At 35.8% G+C, this 24977-nt stretch overlaps 4 protein-coding genes across 6 annotated transcripts; 1 reads left to right on the top strand and 3 right to left on the bottom strand.

Annotated features, from left to right (window-relative positions):
- Positions 1-1523: 1523 nt before the first annotated feature.
- On the top strand, positions 1524-13339 carry LOC131023799 (phosphoinositide phosphatase SAC6-like). The gene is made up of 21 exons (XM_057953397.1): positions 1524-1795; positions 1899-2060; positions 2156-2239; positions 3637-3764; positions 3845-3936; positions 4207-4264; positions 4443-4499; positions 4596-4629; positions 4729-4809; positions 6143-6249; positions 6918-7004; positions 7093-7170; positions 7815-7885; positions 7975-8073; positions 9556-9655; positions 10624-10732; positions 10892-10964; positions 11998-12091; positions 12494-12586; positions 12761-12827; positions 13050-13339. The coding sequence occupies exons 2-21, from the start codon at positions 1910-1912 to the stop codon at positions 13178-13180; spliced, it is 1794 nt and encodes a 597-aa protein (XP_057809380.1). The 5' UTR covers positions 1524-1795; positions 1899-1909; the 3' UTR covers positions 13181-13339.
- Position 13340: 1 nt separating this feature from the next.
- Positions 13341-14468, bottom strand: LOC131023800 (dehydrodolichyl diphosphate synthase 6-like). Of its 2 annotated transcripts, none has more exons than XM_057953398.1 (2): positions 14321-14468; positions 13341-14230 (listed from the first exon to the last, which is right to left on the bottom strand). In XM_057953398.1, the coding sequence occupies exons 1-2, from the start codon at positions 14381-14383 to the stop codon at positions 13412-13414; spliced, it is 882 nt and encodes a 293-aa protein (XP_057809381.1). In that variant the 5' UTR covers positions 14384-14468; the 3' UTR covers positions 13341-13411. The 2 variants fall into 2 exon arrangements, with proteins under 2 accessions (XP_057809381.1, XP_057809383.1); XM_057953400.1 differs by having other exon boundaries at positions 13341-14234; positions 14321-14439.
- A 347-nt stretch (positions 14469-14815) lies between these two features.
- Positions 14816-16897, bottom strand: LOC131023798 (dehydrodolichyl diphosphate synthase 6-like). 2 transcript variants are annotated; one of them, XM_057953395.1, is made up of 3 exons: positions 16770-16897; positions 15968-15992; positions 14816-15751 (listed from the first exon to the last, which is right to left on the bottom strand). In XM_057953395.1, the coding sequence occupies exon 3, from the start codon at positions 15735-15737 to the stop codon at positions 14889-14891; it is 849 nt and encodes a 282-aa protein (XP_057809378.1). In that variant the 5' UTR covers positions 15738-15751; positions 15968-15992; positions 16770-16897; the 3' UTR covers positions 14816-14888. The 2 variants fall into 2 exon arrangements, with proteins under 2 accessions (XP_057809378.1, XP_057809379.1); XM_057953396.1 differs by having other exon boundaries at positions 14816-15739; positions 16770-16843.
- A 4277-nt stretch (positions 16898-21174) lies between these two features.
- LOC131023797 (probable serine/threonine-protein kinase PIX13) lies at positions 21175-24960 on the bottom strand. Its single transcript, XM_057953394.1, has 6 exons — positions 24504-24960; positions 23953-24290; positions 22917-23052; positions 22655-22791; positions 21895-22018; positions 21175-21826 (listed from the first exon to the last, which is right to left on the bottom strand). The coding sequence occupies exons 1-6, from the start codon at positions 24571-24573 to the stop codon at positions 21417-21419; spliced, it is 1215 nt and encodes a 404-aa protein (XP_057809377.1). The 5' UTR covers positions 24574-24960; the 3' UTR covers positions 21175-21416.
- Positions 24961-24977: the final 17 nt, after the last annotated feature.

Genomic DNA, 24977 nt, shown 5'->3' with positions numbered 1-24977 from the left:
TGTAATGCTTTGATTTTACTAAAATAATTAACTAATTATTATAATATTTTTTAAAATTCAAACGAGTTCAGAAATCGTCAACGTGTATTACTATACTTTCTATACATGTTTGAGGCAGGTAACTAATGATTGGAACAACTTATATATAATTATTTAAATATTTTATAAATTTAAATCAATTTGGATAATCAGTCGGTATTACTTTGCGGGTTTGAAACAAGAATATGTAGTAAAATGATTTTTCAAAGCAGGTCTAGACATTAGAAGATATGTCAACGCGAATTTTTCTTTCATTTTTAATCTTTTGCTATTTATTTTATTTACCATTAATGTTTTTACTTTGGATTGTTGTTGCAAAGGATAACCAACAAAAATATATTCATATTTCTTTTATTATTTTATATCTTTATTTTAATTTTAATAACTTTCAACAAAAATATATTCATATTTCTTTTAAAAAATTAGTTAAGACAAAACCAAATTTTAACAACATATGTAATCTCGTGCATCGCACGGGTAAAACACTAGTGATTTTTCAAAGCAGGTCTAGACACTAGAAGATATGTCAACGCGAATTTTTCTTTAATTTTTAATCTTTTGCTATTTATTTTATTTACCATTAATGTTTTTACTTTGGATTGTTGTTGCAAATGATAACCAATTATTGTAACAAAATATACATAAAAATTAAATCAAGTTAGGTAATTAGTAACTATTGTTATACATGTTTGGGTCTAGAACGAATAAAAAATTCATGCCTTAATTGTGTTTGAGATTGATACACGAACACACATATTTTAAACGGGTTTTAAGTGGATGAATTGTAATAACTTCATCATTTTAATTTATCGTTGTAATTCATCATGACCAACGAATCAAAGTGACTCAAAGTGACTAAACTATATACAAGTACGAAGTTACTTTTATAATTTATAATATAAAGTACTCCCACATAAAATAATTTTGCAACAAAATTCAATGAATTACAACTACAAAGGTAATTGAAAAGTAAGAATTTTTCATTTTTTAGCCAATGAGGCCTTGCTCTAGCGGCAAGGTTGAGGCACTCAAAAACTCTCCCTTATGAGAGGTCGTGTGTTCAATCTCACCTGCGTGTGGTGATATTTTTGCATTTGAGGTGATGTTGTATTTCCGGTGGTGAGGTTTCCCATTTTAGGTGGTGTTGTATTCCCGCCTACATGCGTTGTTGTATTGTTTGGTGAAGTTCCACACACAGGGCGATATTTCTCCTTGTATTCCCGCCTGCTTCCACCGTTTGGATGGTTTGGATGGTGAGGTGCTTCCACCGTTTGGATGGTTTGGATGATGAGGTTTCCCATTTTAGGTGGTGTTGTATTTCCGCTTGCTTCCACCGTTTGGATGGTGGTGAGGTCTCGCCTGCGTACGAGTTGCATAATTGATTATATTCAGATACTTTTTGTAATATATAAAAAAAAAGTTTTTTTTTTTTTTTTTTCATTTTTTCAACCTAATAAAAAGAAATGATAAGAAAGAAAATCGAATAAGGTGAAACAATATGATTAGTGCAGAGCATATTTTGGAAATCGGCCATGGGCGAGAACAGCAAGCTACTTATGCGGCATTTTCAGTTAATTCCGTTTTGATTTTGTCCGCACACATCTCCCATCGTTTTTCAACTTCTCCAACACCCCTAATTCCCTTCATTTGACCCATTCCACTCCAAAATTTTCAATCTCTCTCGCGATTTAGGCGCCTTAAATCAATCGGGTTTTGCTTCCGTTCCGATTCCTTCGACATTTTTCTGCTTCAATCTGTAAGAATGTTTCAGTGATCTGTTCTTGTTCGATTTACCTCCTGGGATCAAATCGAGTTGGATCGAACTGAGTGGATTTGTGGCTTTCGATTTTGCTTTGCAGTCACAATCTTGATGATGACGGACAAAATAGATCCCGTGCAGAAGCTGTATACCAAAATGCGGCTGTGGCAATTCCCGGATCAGTACGTGGTGGAGCCGACTGACGGATCCTCCTCGTCGTTGCTCGCTGTTAGCCGCCTTGATGGCTCCATGAATCTTATTGGTATTTCATTCCTTACATTTTTTCTCTTCCTGATACTTTAGTGCTTTTCTGGTGTTGTGGGAAATGTGTTTTTAATGTTCTCTCCTGTTGTATAGATGAAATACCTCAAAGCAACGCGCTTCGCGTTCCTAAAATTCAGACTATCTATGGCGTGGTCGGTATGCTCAAGCTTTTGGCAGGCAAGTTTTTTGCTGCTGTTTATTACCTGAGGATAGTTAGCGATTAGTGATCTGCTGGAGGGACGTGTGCTTCAGTTTACCTTTTGATACGTACTGTATTGGTATATGATATACTCCCTCGAAGTTATCTGCCTTTTTTTTTAAAAATCTCGATCAACGTCTGGTGCCAGGATATAGCGCTTATTCATGTTCTGCCAAGTTTTGATTACTAGTGAATAGTGATCTTGGTCAAAACACACGATTCACATTGCGTCTCCACAAAAAGTTCTATGGTATTTTTTATTGTTAATTGGGTGAGTAAATTTATTACTGATTAATCATTATTCCGTCAAGAGGCATTACAGAAACGAAGGAGCAAGTTTCTATTTACCCTTCACAATGCTCAAAACGAAGTTCCTCTACCTGTGAATTTAAAAAGTAGAAATCAACTTGTTGCTAACCAAGTCAGCCTCATGTGCATTTTTGCAAGTTCGCAATCATTTCGGAGATTTTTAAGCTTCTAATTTACATTTCTAATCACCAGGCATTTATTTCAACAGTGTACTTTTGTTGGTTATATAAAGTTATAAACCTGAACCACTGATCACCATAGAAAGTTTCCTTCAAATCACTGTTTCCGGAAGCATGTGGACTTGGGGTGAAAAATGGGGTCGAGTTTAGAAGTGTACTGCTGGGCTATTTCTGGATGGGGGTAAGAGTTGGAGGCGAGTTCTTGAAATATGGATGCAATAACCTTGACATATGAGGGGTCATATTAGACATTGTAATATATAGGCTTTGTTTCAGTTAAGCCACATATTCATTGCCAGAAATCAGTTGTTATCGTAGCTTTTGTAGGTACCTTTGGGGTGGGGGGCGTGGTCTCGCAGCATGGCTGCCTCCAAATTGAGAAGGAATTTGTAGGGATTTCTAGGAATAATTAGCGAAATTGGCCCCATTGCTGGTATCTGCCACTTCAGCTGCCATTATGGTCTTATTCATCCATGTAGTGCTCCAAAGTCCACTCTGCAACTCCTGTTTCTTCACAAAAGTCCATGTGAGAAGTGATATAGCTCCCGTCTGCACCTGGAGATGATTATGTCTCCACTTAGAAGTTCTTTTATGCACTGGGCTCTAACAAGTAATGATCGAAGAAACAAATACTGTAATAGTGAGAAATTCAATGGCCGGAAAGAGGACTTCTGGGGAGAAGATTGAGTGCAGCTTTTATAGTGCACATTAGGCATAGTCCGGTTGCTCATTTTTTATGTTTAGTTGACTCCCTTGCTTGCAATATGTTTTCTCTAGTGAAAAAAGGATTGTTGTGTGTCTAGTAATATGGCAGTCCTATTTTTTTTATATCCTTAGTTCCATCAAAGTTTCTCCACGATACTGATTTTTCATATTTTTTACTTCAGGATCATATTTATTAGTGATAACTGGACGTGAATGCGTTGGATCTTATCTGGGTCACTCCATTTTCAAAGTGACATCATTGAAGGTTTTTCCATGTGATCATTCGCTCAAGAATTTTCCAGAAGAACAGGTACTGGCGAGGTCCATCATCTTACAATTGGAGTAAATTATTGTTTCCAATTCACTGTAATATATACCTCTGTTGAACAGAAAAAGATGGAGAGTGAGTTTTCTCGCTTGCTAAATGTTGCAGAGAGGGCTCCAGGTCTATATTTCTCCTATGATGTGAATATGACTCTGAGGTGAAGTTTTCATACACATACTCGGTGCTTTTTTATATTGTTTGCTTCATTCTTGAAATCATTTTCATTTGTTAGTATGTTGTGCATGAGACTCGTTGGGGGAGCTTCACTATTGCCCATTAGTAACATGAAGTGTTACAGTATATTTCCAAAAATATGACTTCAATTAGAATTTAAAATGAAATAGCATTTATGTCTACTTTTTGCAAGTCTAAGATGTTTGGTACTTCTAGCAATTGGTCTAATCAAGACTTGTGCTTTTTCTGGCAGTGCTCAGCGGTTGCATGATTTGGGTGATGAGTCAAAATTGCTGCCTCTTTGGAGACAAGTGAGTTTCTAAATGATTAATGGTTGAACTCTGCTGAAACTTATGGATTTCATACTGCATCTTCTACTCCTGTAGCAGCTTAATCTTCTTGCTGGGAGCAGTTTGGGGTTTGGGTTTGCTATATTTATGTTGACTGCAGAACTTGCACTAATTTATTGTCTGTACATTCTTTCTTCAGGCTGACCCTCGATTTCTTTGGAACAACTACATGCTGGAAGTGCTTATAGACAACAAGGTCAAGTTTCTGGATGAATCATATAAGTAATTCAAATTTTCTCTAAGCTCCCCCTTTTATATTGTAGTAACTGAATTATACATCATCCTCATGCAGCTTGACCCATATCTACTCCCTGTCATTCAAGGCAGTATCCTTTCGAATGTCCTGAAATTCCAGTACATGCCACTTATGATTAGCATAAGCATATCATAATTTTACAATAAGTGATGCCTTGACAAGTCATTAGGCTTTCAGAACGTTCAAGCAGCCATTGGGAAGGATATTCTTGATGTTGCACTAATTGCACGAAGATGCACGAGAAGAACAGGTAATCCGGATATTGTTAAAATCCTTATCCCACTACTTTTTCCCTCTCCATTTGTTTCTTCCTTCCAACATCTGTTGTCCCAATTTGCTGCTGACTAATTGACAGCAAGACAAATACTCCCTTCGTCCTCTAATTCAAGACCTAAGAGGCAAAACACGGGTTTTAAGAAAAAGTGTATTTTTATTAGTTGAGTGGAGAAAGGGACCCACCAAATATATTGTTTATTGGTTGAGTGGAGAAAGGGGCCCACAAAATGTATTATTCATTAGTTGAGTGGAGAAAAAATGTATTATTTATTGGGACCCACCAATTAAAATATGAAAAAAACTTGCTAAAAATAGATAGGTCTTGAGTTGGTGGACGGACCAAAAAGGAAAGAAGGCCTTGAATTAGTGGACGGAGGAGTATTTCGAGGCGAATGGCTGACCTTCTTTCTGTATGTTGTTTGCCTTAGACTTTCTGATAATTTATACGGGAGCTCAGATCCTATTGGTTTCCTTGGCTCATGGATATAAGTTTCTTGGATATCTTTTCCAAAACTTGCACTTGTGTTTATGTGCCTTTGTGTACTTAATTTCCGATATTGCATGAACCACTGGTTTGTTAATAAACTTAGTTTGAAGTCTTCTCAATCAAAATTTGCATGTGCCATGTTGTCTGTGAAGATTTGGTCGGTGATAGGAGATAGTATTCTCTTAAAAGTCATTCATTGAGATCCCTATGCCAAGTATTTTACTACAATACTATTTGGATCTAGAATTATCTATTTGGTTCTAGAGTTTGGAATTGTGTCTTTTTTATTCTAGCATGTTGCTCTTTTGTGATGTGGGATCTGGGAACTCATCAATTACTATCTCCTTTCAGGGCTTATTGATTCTGTTCTATATGATCTAGCACACACCTGCTTTGATAGTTATAATTGAATTTGTTCATGGTCACCAAAATTCTCAAATTAGCAATTGAAACTTGGGATCAGTTAAACCATTAAAAAGATATTGTACTTTTGGAAATCCAGCTTGTACGTTGTGATTATCATTTGGAGTGGAGAATGATATATAAGTCGCATTCTGAGTATCCTTATTTTACTTTTTCCTCTCAAAACTGGAAATTTCTTCTTTTTTGCTCTTCAAGAAGTTTGCTAAAAGCCACCAACGCCAAACCATTAAAATACTGTATAACACAAAACATTCACTTTCTTTGTCTTCTTCTTCTTCTTTTTTCTTTAAAAAAGGAAAAACTCTGATTTGTTCCCGTTAGAACCATTTTTACGATGCGGGAGAATGAATAAACATCTTTTTATCGCACCTGTAATTTATTTTGAAATTTTCTGTAGGCACACGAATGTGGAGAAGAGGAGCTGATTCTGATGGTTTTGTTGCAAATTTTGTGGAAAGTGAACAAATCATACAAATTAATGGGCACACTGCATCTTTTATTCAGGTAAAATTCTCATAGGGTTACAATATGATTTATATGTGGTACTACAATTTTCTCTATGGTAATGCCTTGAGAAAGTACTGTCTACAGTGATGAAATGCTTTAGAGTTCTTCTTTCGAATGGATGGATACCATCTAATTTAATTTAGGTTTGCACAATACTGGTGCAAAATCACATTCACATGTTTCTTTTGTAAACTGAACTTTAATTGGTTTTTATTTACTTGTCTAGCATCAACCATATGGTCTCTTTATACTGCATACTGTTCACTTATAGATACTAACTTAAGATGCTCTTTAGGCATGAGTATCAGTTGTACATGATATGTATCTAGTCAAATGTTTAATTACTCTCTCCGTACACGAAAAGTGTGGTCTTTTTGCCATTTTGGTCTGCCCACAACAAGTATGGTGTTTCCATTTTGGTACACACTCTTATATTTTCACCCTCATTCACACTCAATAATTAACAAAAAACTCATCTAACAAACCATTTAAAAATTGCCTAACAAATCAATTTTGATGGGTTCCTTTCTCCACTTTTTACACATCTCCCAACTATTTATTAAAACCCGCGCCACTCAAACCACACCACATTTTTAGGGGACGGAGGGAGTATTATTTTACAGTATCTCACTTTGTTGACCTGATGAACTAATTTCCTATTTTAGGTGCGAGGGTCGATGCCATTTCTCTGGGATCAGATTGTTGATTTGACATATAAGCCAAAGTTTGAAATCGTGAGACCTGAGGAAGCAGTAAGTAGTTTTTTTTATCTTCATATTATGTTCTAACCTAACATATCACATCTTCTTTGATGACTTGTTCCTCTACACGTTTGTGCAGCCTCGAGTGGCTGAAAGACATTTTTTGGATCTAAGAAAGAAATATGGAAACGTTCTTGCAGTTGATTTAGTGAACAAGGTACATGGACCCAATTTTGTTGCACATTGCTGATTGCCATCCTCATCAGGGTTGCACTTTACATGACTAATTTTCAACAATAATGTACCATATTTGAAACCTATGTATATGACAAGTCGTCTTTTAATAGAGCTTTTCTAGTATTAAAAGACATAAATATATCTACTCTAAAGATGTAATACAAATTGGTCTCTAGTATGATTTTTTTTTTCAAAAGAAAAATAGCGTCTTTCTGAAAGTGCTTTATATTTTAGAAACCTAAGAAGCTCGGATTTTGATGCTTAAAAAGGGTTCATATTCACTTATACATAGTTTGAAAAAGAATTCTCATCATTTGAAGAGATCATATGAACCAGTACATAGGTTGAAAACTCCCAGGACCTGTACAAATATCAGAACTCTCCTGCCAAGATCAAACTGGTATTAAAACATATAAGTGGATGAAGGTGACAATATGCCAATCTGGAACATCTCTTTCAGCTAAATATATGATTTTTTATTCCTTTTATTCATATTCAATTCTAGAATCCCTTTCTTTGACGTGAATGACAAAGTGACTCCCGCTATGTTAACTGTTATGTACAATATATTTTCCTGTTGGTAAATTTGGTATTCCCGCCCTATTTCTTTGAACCTTTTAACAGCATGGAGATGAGGGACGCTTATCTGAAAGGTTTTGCCAGGCAATGGAACCTATTGTTAGTGATGATGTGAGGTATATTGTGTTTCAATGTTATTATATTGCAGCTATACATGATCACTTGGATGTGAACTTGCTATATCCTTACCCGCAACATTTTTCAGATATCTGCACTTTGATTTTCACAAGATATGTGGGCATGTCCACTTTGAGCGCTTATCCATTCTTTACGAACAAATTGAGGATTTTCTGATTAAAAGCAGGTGCAGTTACTTTTTGGAGGAGCTTATAGTTTTCTTGCTTGAGTCTGTTTAGTTTCTCCAAGAACTGTTTGCTTTACGTATTTCATAGTTTGCATTGTCTATGAAACTGTTCCATCTTTTCTGTGCCTGTGATGATAGTTGAGGTGAAATGAATTTGCTTTTAACTTAACTGTTCAAAGTTGATTTCTTCTCCCTCATAAAAGGATAAAAGCAGATTCACTGTTAAAACTTTGTTTTCTGATCCATTTTAATACTGTGCTCTCAAAAGATGAACAAAAGGTTTATAGATTCCAGGCTTGCAGATGGTTAATCTCCAAAAAGCATTAATAAAACTACGGAATGAGCATTAAAAGCATTTGTAAAATAAAAGATAATGGAACAAAATCTTGATGTTCTCTACCTAAACTTACATACAACTTCTGGCACACTTAACTTTGATTTGGAGACCTAGTACTGCAAGAAAATTTTGTGTCAATAGCTCATAGTTATTTGTAAATTATTTATCTTTTCTATTTTCTGCTTCTGAAGTGAAGTGAGCTGGAAATCAGTTTTACATGTTTGTGATAGAGTGTGATTTTGCATGAGAAGTTATGGCTTGATAATTTTGGTTTCGATATGTAAAAATTGATTGAAAGAGTATTTTAATTTTGTTAGATACATTCGAACAAAATTTCCCTAATCTTAACATATACCAATTTGATCAAAAAGCAAACTGTTCCTAACAGAAGGGAGGTAAACATAATTGAAGATATTGCATGGGTGTTTATTTAAATTAGAGAAATGGGTTATCATTTTTCTCTAATTTTTAAATATAGATTTCTACATTCTTTTACTCTGCTAAAGATACGTTATTTTTGGGAATGGATGTTGATAACATAGGTATCTTGCGCTACTACGAGACAACTATTACCTGGTCATACTTCCATGCAATGCGATATAGTACTTGGTTAATGTGGACCCTTCCTGCAAGTTATGTACTTATGTCATGTTTGATAATAACCCACAACTAAGATTCAAAAAACTGAGAACACCATCTACTTCTGTATCCAAGTTTCATTCTTACATCAACCTTTTGAGTATTATGTGTAATCTTATAATTAAAGTCTATTAACTTTTTATTTTGGCCCAACAATAGTGGCATACATTATCTTATATCGTCCTAACAATGTGCCAGTGGTGCTGTATCCACTTGCTTAGTCAATATATTCATTTAACCAATTGTGGTCCTGAAATAGGCTTTTACTCGTTTGAAACATGAAGAGTCTACGAGGAGGTTGTTGTTTAAATTTGATCAGTCTATCTTTTAAACTGCATTCATCTTTGACTTTGGAATTTGAATTTATTATTTAAATACAAAGTATCTTTTTCGCAGTCATAATCGTTGGTGTGAAGCCAATTATTTGACTGTGTAGTTTGGATCGTTTACTTTGTGTGTGTGTGTTTTAGGGATTTCAGGTCCTTACTGCTTTTATTATACTATAGGTACTTTTTGTTAAATGAGAAGGGGGAAAAAGTTGAAACTCAAGGAGGAGCTGTGAGGACCAATTGCATAGACTGCTTGGACCGTACAAATGTTACTCAGGTACTTTTGTTTTCTCAAAGTTGCATAGTTTCTTATTCCCAAATCATTACTAAATTAAATGATATAGGATTAGTTTGCTTCTGTAAAACTTTATGTTTCCATAGATATATCAACACCTTATTCTAGATAGATCCACACCTTATCTTTTCAACCTCTGTGTGATCTTCATAGTGATACAAATTGATGATGCAGTTTAAATTAATGGATATGTGAATCTTGTAAAAGCATACCTCTTTTAAGGTTGTATGTTCTAGTATTCTGTTAGTTTGAGAGGTACTTCTTGAACCAGCTGATTTTAGAGCTTTGTTACTTTTAACTCTTCCTGAGAAAGAGAACTGATTTAAAGTCACAGAGACCAAAAGTAAATGATGGTTAGATGAATGAAAACTTGACTTGATGGAGATGATTGCATTAGGTAAACGATGGTTAGATGAAAACTTGACTTGATGGAGATGATTGCATTAGTTTTCTAGGCCTTGGAGGGTCTATCTCCATCACTACTTGTTTTAATGGATGGAGAATTCATGTTGGGGCTTGAGACAATTTCAAGAATATCATCTTGTATGCAGTTATACTTTCAGAAAACTTAATGGGAACCAGGTTGGCATGGTTATGAGTTCTTGATACCTTTTTGACTAAAACAAACAGATGCAACATATGCTATTTATTATGCATAAAATGTTAAGATTTGTTGGCGTGACAATTTTCTCTTGATTCACCCTAGCGGATACAGCATCGATAATAAGTGACAATGAATTATTCAGCCTTTTCAAGTGGAAACAAATTATATGGAAGTGTATCTACCTACCTTGTTCTTGAATGTAATACATATTTGATTTACAGTAATGTTAGCAAAAGCGATGATAATACTCCCGCCCAGGCACCCCAAACAAAACAAAATGTGTCATTACTTCTGTTCTAGGGCAGCATTTCTCATTCACTTTATCCTCTTCATCTTCTATTTGCAGAGCATGATAGCTCGTAAAATGCTGGAATTTCAACTCCGACGGCTTGGTATTTTTGAAGCTGAGGAAACTATCAGTTCACACCCCAATTTTGATGAAAGCTTTAAAATTTGTAATGCACCACTTCAACAATATTCTTAAATTTTTCTAAATTCTAGCTAGTTGCTACAATCTTTTACCTTCAGTTTTAGGTTTGGTCAGAATATGATGTAATAATTTTCATGGCCTATCATCCTTCTCAAACCTTTCCATCTCTCTACTTTGTTTTCAGTGTGGGCTAACCATGGGGATGACATAAGCATCCAGTATTCTGGTACTCCTGCTTTAAAGGGGGATTTTGTCAGGTATATTTTTTGAGCCATTTTGATGAACTAGCATTGATTACTGAGCGATCCTTTTGAGAAAATAATTTGAGGGGAAATAAGAGTTCCACTACAACAAAAATATGGCATATTATTATGTACCTTCTTAGGTTCTTGAATCAGTTTCAATTTAAAACTTTCAGTTGCTTCAGCCTCTTTTGAATAATTGTGGAGCTTATGCTTTCAGTGGTACTTGTCACTTTTTGGATTAGCGAATGTTTAAGTAGCTAATCTGCAAAAACGTCACATGTCTGAATTATACCTGGGGGAATAAACTTAACCAATAAGCTTTAAGTTCTTTTGTATTGTAAGGCTAGGATTCAAATGACTAAGGTGAGGAGAGAAAGCTCTAGGGCTATTTTTCTTCAGTAATCTATATATGAGCTTTAGTGTGAGATTGTTCTTCTAGTCTGGATACAATAAATACATTGATATGAACTTCCTCAATTTAAAATTTAAAATAACTCAAGCCATTCAGTCTAGAGTTTGTGAATACTTTTCTCCTTCTAGTTCTTTAATTGCACCAAAAAGAGTTCACCTAGCGAACTCATGTAATAATAATAATGTATCAAAGAACTCAAGATTCCAACAAAAAGAGTGCCTACTTTTTTCATAATAATTAGTTGTGATCTTCATCTCCTTGAGTTGTTGGAGGTCAATACTAATGCAAACACCAGGCTTATGAAGCATTCAACTATATCCTTCTGTTAGCTATTGTAGGTGGTTGAGCCAGTATTCATGCATCAAAAATATTTTATCCTTGATTGGGCTTTGAAATTGTTGATTTTTTTTTTGCAGCCTGACATTCTTTTGTGTATCCAGTGTTTTCCTGCTGCTACTGAAGCTTCTTATGTTATCAGTCTCCTAACTCTATGCTTTAAAAAAATTGTTTTTTTTTTTTCATCATACTGAAAGTAATTTCTCCTTATTTGGATGAATCAAGACACATGTTAAGGGACAAACTCACAAGTCACAAGATTAAAGATTTTTGAATATTTTTTGTCTTTAATAACAGATGTGGCCAGAGAACAGTTCAAGGTATTCTGAATGATGGATTTAATGCTCTCATGCGATACTATTTAAACAACTTCGCTGATGGTACAAAGCAGGTTTGCATGCTTTCCCTCATTTTAATTTTCTTGCAAAATTGTTCAACACATAAATGCTCAAACATAGTTCTTTATAGAATTGGTATCGGCATTAGCTGGTCTAGCATTTTCTACTTATGATCTTAGCTCTGATGGATCTCAACTTTTTTCTTGCTTCAATGTGTAGAAGCACACACATGTTTTCAAATTGCAATCTTCATTCAGGGAATTTTTAGTACTTAAAAATATTTGATAGCATATTATGTAAGATTTATTCTTGTGTTTATTTTGGTAACAAATTGGGTTCACATTTTCTCTCAGTTTCTCTATGTGATAGACGTAAACTATTATTATGTTCAAGATTATGGCTTATTTAGTTTAATCATTTTGCTACTTAACTTTACATTTGATTCTGTTTTGAAGGATGCTATTGATTTAGTACAAGGGCATTATATTGTTTCTGTTTCTCGAAGCATGACTCCTACAGCACAGAAAGGCGGTATTGAGGCAGTGGCAGTAAGTAATCCATAACTACCAGCTTTCTCCCCTTTTAAGTATGTAGCTGTGTATTTTAAAAGTCATACATGTTAGGTGTAATTCTAATAATGGTCCAAGTATCAGTGTGCTCACATTATTATGCTAACTATCTGAATAGGGGACTTATATTGTATTTTTTTTGCACTTTTGCAGTCCTTTCCTTTGGCTTTCGGAGTGATGCTGATTGGCTTCTTCTTCGCGCTGTTGTCACTTAGACGAGGTAAGGATGCACTTCTTGTCAATGGCTTTTGCTTCTAGTTGTATTAAAATTCTTCCACTTGTTCTCTTTGCCCTTGTTTGTAATGAACTTACAAACTTGTGTGGCCATGCTTGTTCTTGGGACTTTCTGCATACATGATTATCGAATGAGTGAAAGAGGTTTCAAAACTTATTGACTTGTGCATGATTGAGTGGTACTGATGAGTATCTTGTTGTTTTGTAGTTCGACACGATATGTGGAATTTATTATTTTCCTTCATGTGGGCAAGCATGAGTTTGGCTATAGCAGCATTTGTAAAGGCCAACGGCCGCATCTTCTGTAATCGCCCTCGTCTGCACCAACCTAGACGTTGAATATGGGCTCTGAGGATTTTAGCTACATTCAGCAACTCTGTAGCCATACTGCTACTATTGTTATGTATTCTTTCATTGTGAAACACAGTTTATTTAGCTGATACATATGTACCCACTCTCTTATTTTCTATATATATAATCACCCAGTTGTAAGCCTCAGTTCCAGTTCCTCTTTTGTAATCTTATTTCATTTGATGTTGATATAATTATTAATGCAAATGAAAATCCTTATTACTGAGTAGACAAAGGTAGGTAGTTCCTCCTAGTGCGGAGGTAAGGTTGGACTCTCTGGAAGTTCAAGACCGCCCAGATGAGGTGGTGCAGCCCAACATCCGGCCACAGCGCCTTAGGCGAATACAGCAGCGAGTTGGAAGTCTGCCAGAGCAGGAAGTTGCTGAGGCGCGTCTCTCCTGAGGTGCGCACAAGAATGTCCGGATCAGGCACGCCTGCCATGTACATGTGCCTCTCCACATCTGCTACCTCCACAAGCTTTCCATCAACACTCTTGTCTTGGCAGCACTGCTCAGCAGCGTGCACCATCTCATCCGTTGAAGTATAGGCGACGGCCACCACCAGAATGACCCGGTCATTACAAGCCGTCGCCTTCATGGCCTTCTCTGCTGAAATCCTGACTGACTCATTCAAGAGCTTCAGATTCCCCACAAACTCCAACCTCACTCCATACTGCTCCAGAATGCTCTCTTCCTTGAGCAGCCCTTCGATCTTCTCCAGCATCAGGTCCATCACAGACCGCACCTCGTCGGGCTTCCTCTTGAAGTTCTCGATGCTGAACACGTAGATGGTGATGTACTTCACCCCGAGCTCATAGCAGCACTTGATCAGCGTCATCAGGGACAGGAACCCCGCCCTGTACCCCATTACGTCTTCCATCTTCCACTTCCGGGCAAACCTCCGGTTCCCGTCTAGGATGAACGCCACGTGGTGTGGCACCGGTCCCACCGACAGCACGCGGAACAGGAACCTCCTCATGTAGCTCGCCGAACTCCCCAGCAACCGCACCACTAGGCTGCTGCTCTGTCGCTCCATCATCTACCTTACATAGAAACAAATGATTTAAAGCATAAACACAAGTAATTCAGGATTAGCTTTTGAAATGAAAGGAAGCACAAAAGGAAAAACCTGCAGCAACTTAATCATTAACATTGGAGAAAAACCCTTTTGAATATCGAAACTGCAACACATAAATATTTTATAGCAAGTTGTAGTAGTTGCATAGCATGATACCACAGTCTTGGTGAGGGCGATTATTACGGCCAAATGTGGGCTGCAAAACATAAATTCTGTTGACCAAAGCTGTTGGAATCACAAGTTTCGTGTGTTTTATTTTCTTGAATGAATAGTACAATATTTATAGACACACATATATTTTCATTTCATTCATCTGCTGCAGCAGCAATGAAATGGTGCTGCTACATGTATTGTTATTTCATTGTCATCTACTGCAATTGCACTTAATGTGCAGCAAAAATTAATTCTCAGTCATTTAGTAGGTTACATTATTAGTTGTCTTAGTCTAGCATGCCTTCTCACTTGTGTAGCAACTCATCTTTTAAGTCTCATTTTGTAACCAATTCAACATCTCAATCAAACAAAGTAAAATCCTACTTGGTGGGATTATATGCAAACAACAACTTATTATTGAACTGGAAAATATGAACAAACATTCAAAGATAAGTACTGGTATATATCAGGAGAGCAGCTTCCTCCTCCTCTCTAGGTAAGGCTGAACTCTCTGAAAATTCAAGACAATCCACACAAGGTGGCGCAGCCCCATCTCCGGCCAGAGCGCCCTAGGCGAGTAGAGCAGGGAATTGGAGGTCTGCCAGAGCAGAAAGTTGCTGAGGCGCGTCTCCCCTGAAGTCCTGACCAGTATATCCGGATCAGGCGCAACTCCCATGTACATATGGCTCTCCACATCACCAAGCCTTATGGTAATGGCATCATCATCAGCTTTGGCAAAACCAAAACAAAAACCACTCCTCGTCTGAATCTTGTCAAGGCAGGATTGTTGAGCAGCGTGGGCTATCTCGTCAGTGGAAGTGTAGGCAACAGCAATCAACAGAATGGCTCTACTGTTCTTAGCAGTGAGTTCCATGGCCCTCTCAGCAGCAAGGCGAACGGGGTCACTTAGAAGCTTGAGATTCCCAACAAACTCCACTCGGACTCCATACTGGTTGACAATGCTCTCCTCCTTGAGCAGACCTTCAATCTTCTCGAGCATCAAGTCCATGACGTACTGCACCTCCTCGGGCTTCCTCTTGAAGTTGTCTATGCTGAAGGCGTAGATGGTGACATACTTGACTCCCAGCTCGTAGCAGTACTTCATGAGGGTCATGAGGGAGAGGAAGCCGGCCCTGTGGCCCATCCCCTCCCCCAAGTTCCATTTCCTGGCGTACCTCCTGTTCCCGTCCAGGATGAACGCCACGTGCCTTGGGATCGCCCCCACTGACAGCGCCCGGAACAGCCATCTCCTCATGTAGCTCACTGAACTCCCAAACACCTTCACAACAATGTTGTTGCTCCTGCTGCTCTCCATTTCTATTTCTGCTTCTGCCACACACACACAAATAAAACTACATTTAAACTAGCCATTTCATCACAATCACACCAAATGCTAGGAGGTATTGAGTTTGTTCAACTTATAATATCAACCAACATATTATATATAATCATCATGGATTTCTGAACTACAAGCAGATGTTAATTTTGTGTATAGCTTGAATAAGAATGAAATAACATAGAGCTACACAACTCATTCAGGATTACCTTTTGAAGTGAAAGGAAGCACAACCTGCAGCGATTTAATCAAACAGATTAAGTTAACAAAATGTAAAATATATAGTAACAAATCACAAGGAAAAGGAAAAAAAAGTGAATTGTTTTTTAATAAAATATTAGTTGCATTGCATGTGGTGTGATTAGAATGATACCACGGTCTTGGTATGGGCGATTATTAGGGCCAAATGTGGGCTGGAAAATATTGGCTTATGTTATGAAAAGAGTGAGCAATGATCGCTAAATGAATACTTAGTTATACACTATGCAGACAAGATTTTATTTCTATATTCCAATATTGTACGCCCATATTTTTATTGATTTTAGATGTGTGTGGTGATAAATAGATAGATGAAGTTGAGAAGAAGAACGTATACATGTGTCAAACACCAAAAAAAAAATCAATAAAATGTATTAATAAGAGAGAATTTGTAACGATTTTCCAAGGCAATAAAAAATAGGAAAATAATGGAAAGACCTAACTAAGCTAATCAATTAAAATAAATACGAATTAGGAGTCTAGACTCGACAAGTTAATACTGCATCGCATAGTAGAAGTCTTTAGTTTACGGAATTGAAAGACAAGATTTGAAGCTCGTCATTAGTGGAGGCAAAAAGACGGAGTGGAATCCTGACACTCAGCTCTATATCCCGTAAGGACCAATCGATCAATCTAAAAACATTATATAACATATTTTCTATGTAAAACATGTTACGAGAGGGAATAGATTTTGTGTTACTATGATTGGCTACTTGGTGTGTTGAGGTTTTGAACAAAGGAAGACGACCAAACCTTGTTCAAGAATTTTGCAACACTGCTCAACAATGGTTGTTTAAAAAGAGGAAAAGAATTTAGGAAGACCGATTGCTGATTCTCGGTGAGAAATTAGGCTCATCTTTATAGGGGAAAACAGGTGAGAAATTTAAACTCTATTTTTTTATCAACCACTAACGTAACATCTTTGTGTTTGATAATATTCATTTCATTTCGTCGTACTGTAATAAAAATACTAATAAATATTGACAGGTGGACGATGCTTTCGAGGTCGATTCGATAATATATATTTTTAATTATTACATATATATAGGTAAGACGTAGACATGATATGATCAACACAATTTACTTGGCGAAGCATGTAGTTTTGTTAAAAAAAAGTGGTGTATCTATGATAATGAAAATTGTAGTTGGAATGAGGTAGGTCACAAAAAATTCCAATTTGCATTGAAATATTCAACAATTTAAAGAATCTGGGCATGTCGTTTTTCTCCCTCTAGAAGCGACCAGTAGTTGTCGTTATATTTATGGTTTGTTTTGAAACAGAAAATAGCATTTTAAAGTATGTAGAATTCAGAGGATGAAAACAACAAATATGTATAATTTTGATGTAGCTAATTGACTCGATCATACGATATTTTTCTCTTCTCTCTTCCATCTCAATCGCTTGTATCAGCCACATGCATTTGGGTTTGCGTTGCGTGAAATTTGTGGATCCATAGAAATGGAGTTATTTTCAATAGCTTGTCCGGTAGCAGCGAGGATTTGGTCAAGATTATAAAAGTTAGATTTTGGTTTTGGATTTCTAATCTTTCTCCTAGTATTTCGTGTTATCGTTTGGGCAATTGGATTGCAATCCTTCTACCTGCCTAGACATGCTAGGATAGTTTGTTTTCTTTCCTCGTGTATCATTGATGAGTTGCACTCCTTATGCGTGGTTTAATGAATTTTACTTAAAAAAAAAAAAAACATGCATTTGCATTTGCAATTGGATATGAGGATTCTTATTTGACATTTAAGGAATATCATCTATTTTTGTTACAATGGGAATATAAAGTCAAATAGAATTTAAAAATCTATCATATATAATGCTAAATATTACGAAAAAAATATTTAATTTGATATAAAAATTTAAAAAAAATGAATTTAAAATGAATAAGATATGATTATTTAAAGTGTCAAAATTAATTTTTATTATCTCTCATTTATCCTTAATGTCGAACATCATACTTTTTTTCTTTTTTTTTGTTGGTAAAAATATAAGTAGAAGTCATTTTTTTCATTTCAAAAAAGTTTACATGATTCTTTAATTATAATTATTTTAAATTAAAATAGTTTTAATTTATACTAGTAGTTTTTAATGCAATTAAGGAGAATAAAATTTGTACTAATTTTAATATGAATTTCTAAATAAAAAATTGGTTATATATAAAAAAAATTAGAATTTAAATAATTATATAGATTTATTTAATTATGTGTATGAATTATTTATTTTATTTATATAAATATATTTGTTGTTATATTTTTCTTTTTATATTATCCGTATGTTTCTTGATTTTTTAATTAGTTTTGGATTTTTTTAAACAAGTTTTTGATTATTTAAATATGAACTTTTAATTGTCACTATACACTATTTTAAATCAAATATTAATATTTAAATTAATATAATTTTTTATATTCAATTAATCAAACTTATAAATAATGATATTTTGATATTTTATATAATTTAAAATTTTAAAAATAATAAATATATTATGGCTGGTTCATCGCAGCCAGCATACTAGTTACAATTATAATAAAGTTAGTTTCTTTTCAAGTTAAAGTGACATAACGCAATAAAAAAGGGAGCACACTAAAGTTGGTTTCTTCCTCTCTCTCTTTTTGGTGGTGGTGGTCCAAGACCTAAAAGATGGCCATTGATGCATAAATGAGTGAAGCAATCAATCTAATGCTTAAAAGAAATCATGTTTTATGTATTTTTATTTTTAACTTATTTTTTAATATACTTTGTATTAAATTTAATATATTACATAACTAATGAACACATTTTCATTCAAAAAATATTATAAAATAATTAAAATTAAAAAGAATCTAAAATACATTACTACTCACTCTGTCCACGAAAGAACTTCTTATCTTTCCTTTTTGGGACGTCCACAAAAAAACTTCCTATCTATTTTTGGACTATACCCCATCACTTATAATTACTTATTTTTCACTTTTTCACAACTCTCAATATTAATTATAACACTTTTTCACCACTTCCAATACACTCAACAACTTTTTCTTCACTCTCAATACACTCAACAATCTTTTTCTTAAAACTCGTGCCACCCCTCCTAGGAAGTTCTTCATGGACGAAGGGATTATCTTTTAGTCTAAGATTGACAATTTCAACTATATCAGATCCTAAGTTGATATCTTCCATCTTTCAAATTAATATGCAGCATATATTTCCGCTTCAGTTCTAAAAGAATGAGTCGAGATAAAGAAGATTTACCATTAGGGTTAATTACATCAAAATTAATGTATTTTGTATCGATTTTCGATTTTTATGAATTTTAAATTTTATCTAAATTTTCATAAATTTAATAGGTGGTTCAATTTTGCCACAATTTTCATAAATCCCCAAATAAAAAATTGACATGATATTTTTTAAGTTGCCAGAAATACAACATGAAATTGTCGGACGATTAATAAAACAGCGTCGTGTGCAATACGACGTCATTTAGAATTTAGATGCTATCCCTCTTTATAACATTTAATTAGGTTTTACCCCCAAATTTTGTTCTTTCCACCTCTGCGAATTAGGGTAAAGAAGATGGCTGCAACACTTAGTTCATCTGAAGCTTCCCGTAATGTTGACGCACCATGAAGGTTCCGCCAATGTGGCTTTTGAGTTCAGATGAAGACTTCTTAGACGGTGCAAAATCCAAATCGGAGGTTCTTAAGATACCCCAAAAAGCAATAGATTCAATATGTGTAGTTTGATTCTTACTAGATATTGTTAGGATTTTTATTTATTTATAGAAGCTTTTTTATTCGAGTTCCTTAGTATTTGCTCCAATCTCTTCAGTTTCAATGTTTCTTTTTTGAATGGGTGGATCCTGAGATTCACCCAAGTCATGGAGAATGGGTAGCTAGGATGAAAACTATCTTAGTCACAGTTAGAGTTACAACCTTCACAGTGCTCTTTTTCCCATCATCCACATATATGTTACTCCATCCATCCCAACTATAATGAGACTCTTTTTTTGGCATGAAAATTAAGAAATGTGTGTTTTGTGTGTAGATGAAAAAGTGAAAAAGGTGAATAAATGGTAAAACTTTTGCTAAATAAGGAAAGGTCTCAAGATAAGTGGGACGCCCAAAATGGAATGAGTCTCAAGATAGGCGGGGCGGAGGGAGTAATTGATCTATATGTTTTAGAGAGTTATTTTATCATTTGCATGACTTGTTTGTCCTCATTTAAGTCCATAACAATAAGAGTTCTAGGTATCTTATAGGCAATACAATTCCAAGATACATAAGTAGTTTATTAATCTCATCCTCTTAGTCCAAATAACCGAATATACCGGAATCAAAATAAAATTTGTCTTCTACTTCACCACCCGAGTAAAGTCTGGTGGATCCTAGTCTAACAAATTCATCTCCATGATAAATGTAAAATACAAATTCATCACTACAAATATAGAATATGCAAAAATCAATCAATGTAAAAGCAAATAATCATAACAATCTTACAACCAAATGAAAGCATATTAAATAAACGAATTGGAAAAGGGGTTTGCAGACGTCAAAATAAGCTAACTATGAACCCTAATTTCTGAACATAATATCGCTTAAAAAAATTGAAGTGACCCCTACCTGTCCTCCATAACTCCAAAACACGAACAACTCGATAATGGCATGAGATTATCGTCTTCTTCATCGTAAGACCACAACTCTTCTTTGTCGCACGAGATTTTCGTCTTTTTCTCGTCTTTTCTGGTGACGTCGTTTCCTATTATATGGGAATAATACGACGCAGTTTCAATTACATAAATAAAATGACGTCGTTTAATTAAATGTTATGTAGGCACCATGTCAACTCGGGGTTCGCCGCAGATAAAAATTGTGGCAAAATTAAACCCTCTATTAAGTTCATGAAAATTCAGGCAAAATTTAAAATTCAAGGAAAAACAAAAATTAATGCAAATTTTATGAATTTTAATGTAATTAATCCTTATATTTGTGCCTGAACTTCATTAGCAATTTTCATCATTTGAGATTATTTGCATGCTTTTTTATAACCATTGAAAATGAGTATAGCTGCATACATTCTAAATGGAGTACCAGATCCTTAGCTACTCCATAAAGTGTTTAATATATTTGTCTCAATACATAAGTGAGCAAAAACTGGAGGATTCAAATTTGCAAGAAATTTCAAGTCGAAAAAGACACAAATATTCGCTATTGGTGCATCGATCACAAACAAATTAATACACTGACGAACTCGTACATTTTGCAAGTCAATAGACAACACATACATCAAACAACTTGGAACACAGTGGCAAACAAAGCAACTTCACAAATTCCTTGGAAAAAGAATGGAGCATCTGTTAAGTGATAAAAACACCATATATATTATACTAAGTGTTAATCACATCACGTGCGATCGTCTATCTATCTTGTGGACTGACGAGGGGAGTGATACGATCTGGGCGATTGTATGTGGTGGAGAGACGAAGAAGAAGAACGCGTTGATCTACTACTCTTGGACTCTTTGGGTATTTCCATGGCTGCAATCTGTTCCAAGACCTCAGCTACCTCTTTCATGGGAGGCCGCTTTCTGGGCTCTTGCTCCAAGCATTTGAGGGTGAGGTGAGCAGTCTGTGATGCTGCCTTGGACGAATACTGCCCTTGTAATCGCACATCCATGATGGTTTTCAGTTTCCGTTTCTGGGAGAGAAGGGGCTTCATCCAATCCACCAAGTTCTGCTGTACCCGTTTTGCGTCAAGGGCTCTCAAGCCTGTCAGCAGCTCCAGCAGCACCACGCCAAACCCATACACGTCGCTCTTCACATATAGATGTCCTAATGTACAACCATGATTAGCTACTCATCATCGGGAGAATATTTAGAAATCAAGAATGTCGGGTCACCTGTTGCAATGTATTCAGGTGCAGCATAGCCAAATGTTCCCATCACGCGGGTTGTAACATGAGAATTCCCTCCTGAAGGCCCCAGTTTCGCTAACCCAAAATCCGATATTTTTGCATTGAAACTCTATAAAAGTCCAGAGAAATGGTATCAATGATATGCTAAATAATTCTCTATCTATTATCTTGAGAGGGGAACATTAATAAACTATATATCTAAAGAAGATTGCCCGGATTATGAGATGATATGGTGACAAGATATCGACTAATTGCTGGTGCGCGTAATATTACAAAAAATATGTTTTGAGTAGTTCAATATGGGACTTGAAGCAAATATTTTCCCAGATCTTAACTCAAGTAGGGAGAAGGACATGGAAGGCTAGGTTAATGCAGCATTTCACAGCTGAAAAGGCGGCGGGCCTGACGTTAAATCAAAATTCTCACTTTAATGCTTGCTATATCATTCAATTGGCAAGCCTAACTTATTTTAAATAGTTGAACAACATAAAGAAAGAGAAGGGAATCTTCGTCTAGCGCAATAAATAATACTCCCTCCGTCCCCCAAGTGCATACCCATTTGGGAATGACGGGTTTTAAGAATTGGTTGAGTGTGTGTGAGTAGAATAAGGTCCCACTTTTGTTGTGAGTGGTTGTCTGGAGTATGCTTACCAGAAAAAGGAAATGGGTATGCATTTCGGGAACGGACCAAAAGGAAAATATGGGTATGCACTTGGGGGACAGAGGGAGTACTAAACAATCTTACCCCATCAAGAAGAATGTTTGAGGCCTTAAAGTCTCGATAAATACTGTCCGAAGAGTGCAGAAAAGCCAGTCCCTTTGCTGCTCCTATTGCTATTTTGAGTCTTATATCCCACGGTAATGGTTCAGTAGCAGCATTTCCTGCATGTAAAAAACAGGCCAGATTAGGCTCTCTCTCTCTCTCTCAATATATATATATATATATATATATATATATATATATATATATATATATATATATTAATTTTCAAGTAAAAGTTTCGTACTTCTAAAAAGATGATTTTCCAGGCTTCCCTTTAGCATAAATTCATAGACAAGCAGCATTTCTTTATCTTCCCAACAATATCCCAAGAGCTTTACCAAGTTAGGATGTGACAACCTTCCCAAAAAGTTCACTTCTGCCTGCATATCCAAGTTAAGCAACCAATCAGACAGAGCATCTAAATTCTTGTTATATAACAGGAAAGCTGTAGGAAAGGCAAGTCAAGATAAACGAAAACTTAAATATCATTATGATGGGAGTGGGACAATATTCCATAATGTACAGAGAAAGCTAGGTTCAACCAGATAATAGAAATAGTGCTCTTTCATCTAAATAACAACTGTTATTTGAGGTGCAAGGAGTTTACTATTGCCATCAGACATTTTCTAAGAACTTCGTAAGATCTTAGAAAACAATTTTTTTATAAAATTGGTCATATGTTGCTTGTTTGTTTGCATTGACCTTCTACTTTGTCCCAATTAATGGAGATAAGAAAATAAGCCTGAAATTCTAGATCCAAAAAGCAGCCTAATGCATAGAACATGATAGGCAGTTCATCACTCGGAACCCCTCCAGCCTTGACTCAACCTTGCTTACATCAATCTGGCAACCATCCCATGCTTAGGAAAAAAATCTTTTATATCATATGCCACTCGAGACAGCCAACAAGGATTATCTTTTGATTGATAAACAGTTTTTATTCAGCAACATTCTAGGATTCCCAAGCCTGTCTCCTCCACACTATCATGGATACAACTGCTTCCTACTAGAAGTTGATCTGACATTCCAAGCCTTACCCTCCATAAACTCCAAGATTAGCACAATCAGATTAATGTCTAGACAGACTAGAAATTAAACGCACACACACATCTCTAGGATTCTCAAGTCGGTCTCCCACACATTATCACGGATACAACTGCTTCCTACTATAAGTTGATTCGACATTCCACGCCTTACCCTCCATAAACTTCAAGATTAGCACAATTAGATCAATGCTTAGACAGAAAAGAAACTTAAACACACAAATGAGTACGAGTTACCTGCCATTCTTCAAAGCCCTGCGCGCTCTGAGGATGCAACTTCTTGATTGCAACCATCATCCCAGTCCCATGTTTAGAAGGCTGCAGGCTCTTCTCATCCACCCATCCCTTATACACAGTGCCAAAACCTCCTATTCCCAAAACCATATCCGACTTGAAATTCCTAGTGGCATTCTTCAAATCAGCAAAACTGTAAATCTTCAAATTTGGAGTGGGCAGTATATGATCTCCTGCAGCCAAGCACGCATCATCGCTGAAAGCAGCTGAGAAACGGCTGAGGCCGGCGCTACTGCTTGTCGCAGAATGACCTACACCATTGCTGTAATCTCGCGATGTCCCTGCATCAAAGATGCAAATTTTAACATGAACACATAATCCTATAATGGCTCGAAAAAGTTCACCAATACAATCATAAATCTAAGAACTTTCTACACAGAATCCCAGGAACGAAGTCATCGAAATCATTGCTAGGCAAAATAAAAAGAATGAATAGCACATATCTCACAATTATAGCTCAAATTCAAGAAACACTTGAAAATTTGAGAAGATACCTGGAGTAGAGGGTAAAGTAGAACTAGGGTTAGGGTGGTCAGCAGCTAGAAATCCCAAGCAATTCCCCATCAACAAAAGCTTCGCGAACTAGATTTTCCACTCGACAATCAAAAGACAAACAACCATTTCAAGAATCTCAAACGAGGCAGTGAAAGGAAGGAAAAAAGTAGAGATCTTCCTACAAATTTATATATGAATGCGTGCGTGCATTACGTATATTATGTGTTCAAACCACACATGGAAAGAAAAGATGATGAAAAGGGGGAGTCTTTCTTGATGGAATGTAAAGATGGTTACTTGGAAATGCGTATGATTTTTCTATTACTACTAAATAATTTGTGGTGTTTTCTTTCTGCTTTTCCATACATACATATACCATCACGCGTCATTGACAATTTTCTTTAACTGTTGCAAACTTGAGGGAATTTGTGGGTGGCCCCGCCGCATTCCGTCAGTGGATTACTGCCATTCTT

Source organism: Salvia miltiorrhiza, chromosome 4 (assembly GCF_028751815.1).
Source record: "Salvia miltiorrhiza cultivar Shanhuang (shh) chromosome 4, IMPLAD_Smil_shh, whole genome shotgun sequence".
In the NCBI taxonomy this organism is placed as follows: domain Eukaryota; kingdom Viridiplantae; phylum Streptophyta; class Magnoliopsida; order Lamiales; family Lamiaceae; genus Salvia; species Salvia miltiorrhiza.
The sequence above is the reverse complement of the archived record's forward strand: the minus strand, read 5'-3'. Positions and strand labels throughout refer to the sequence as shown.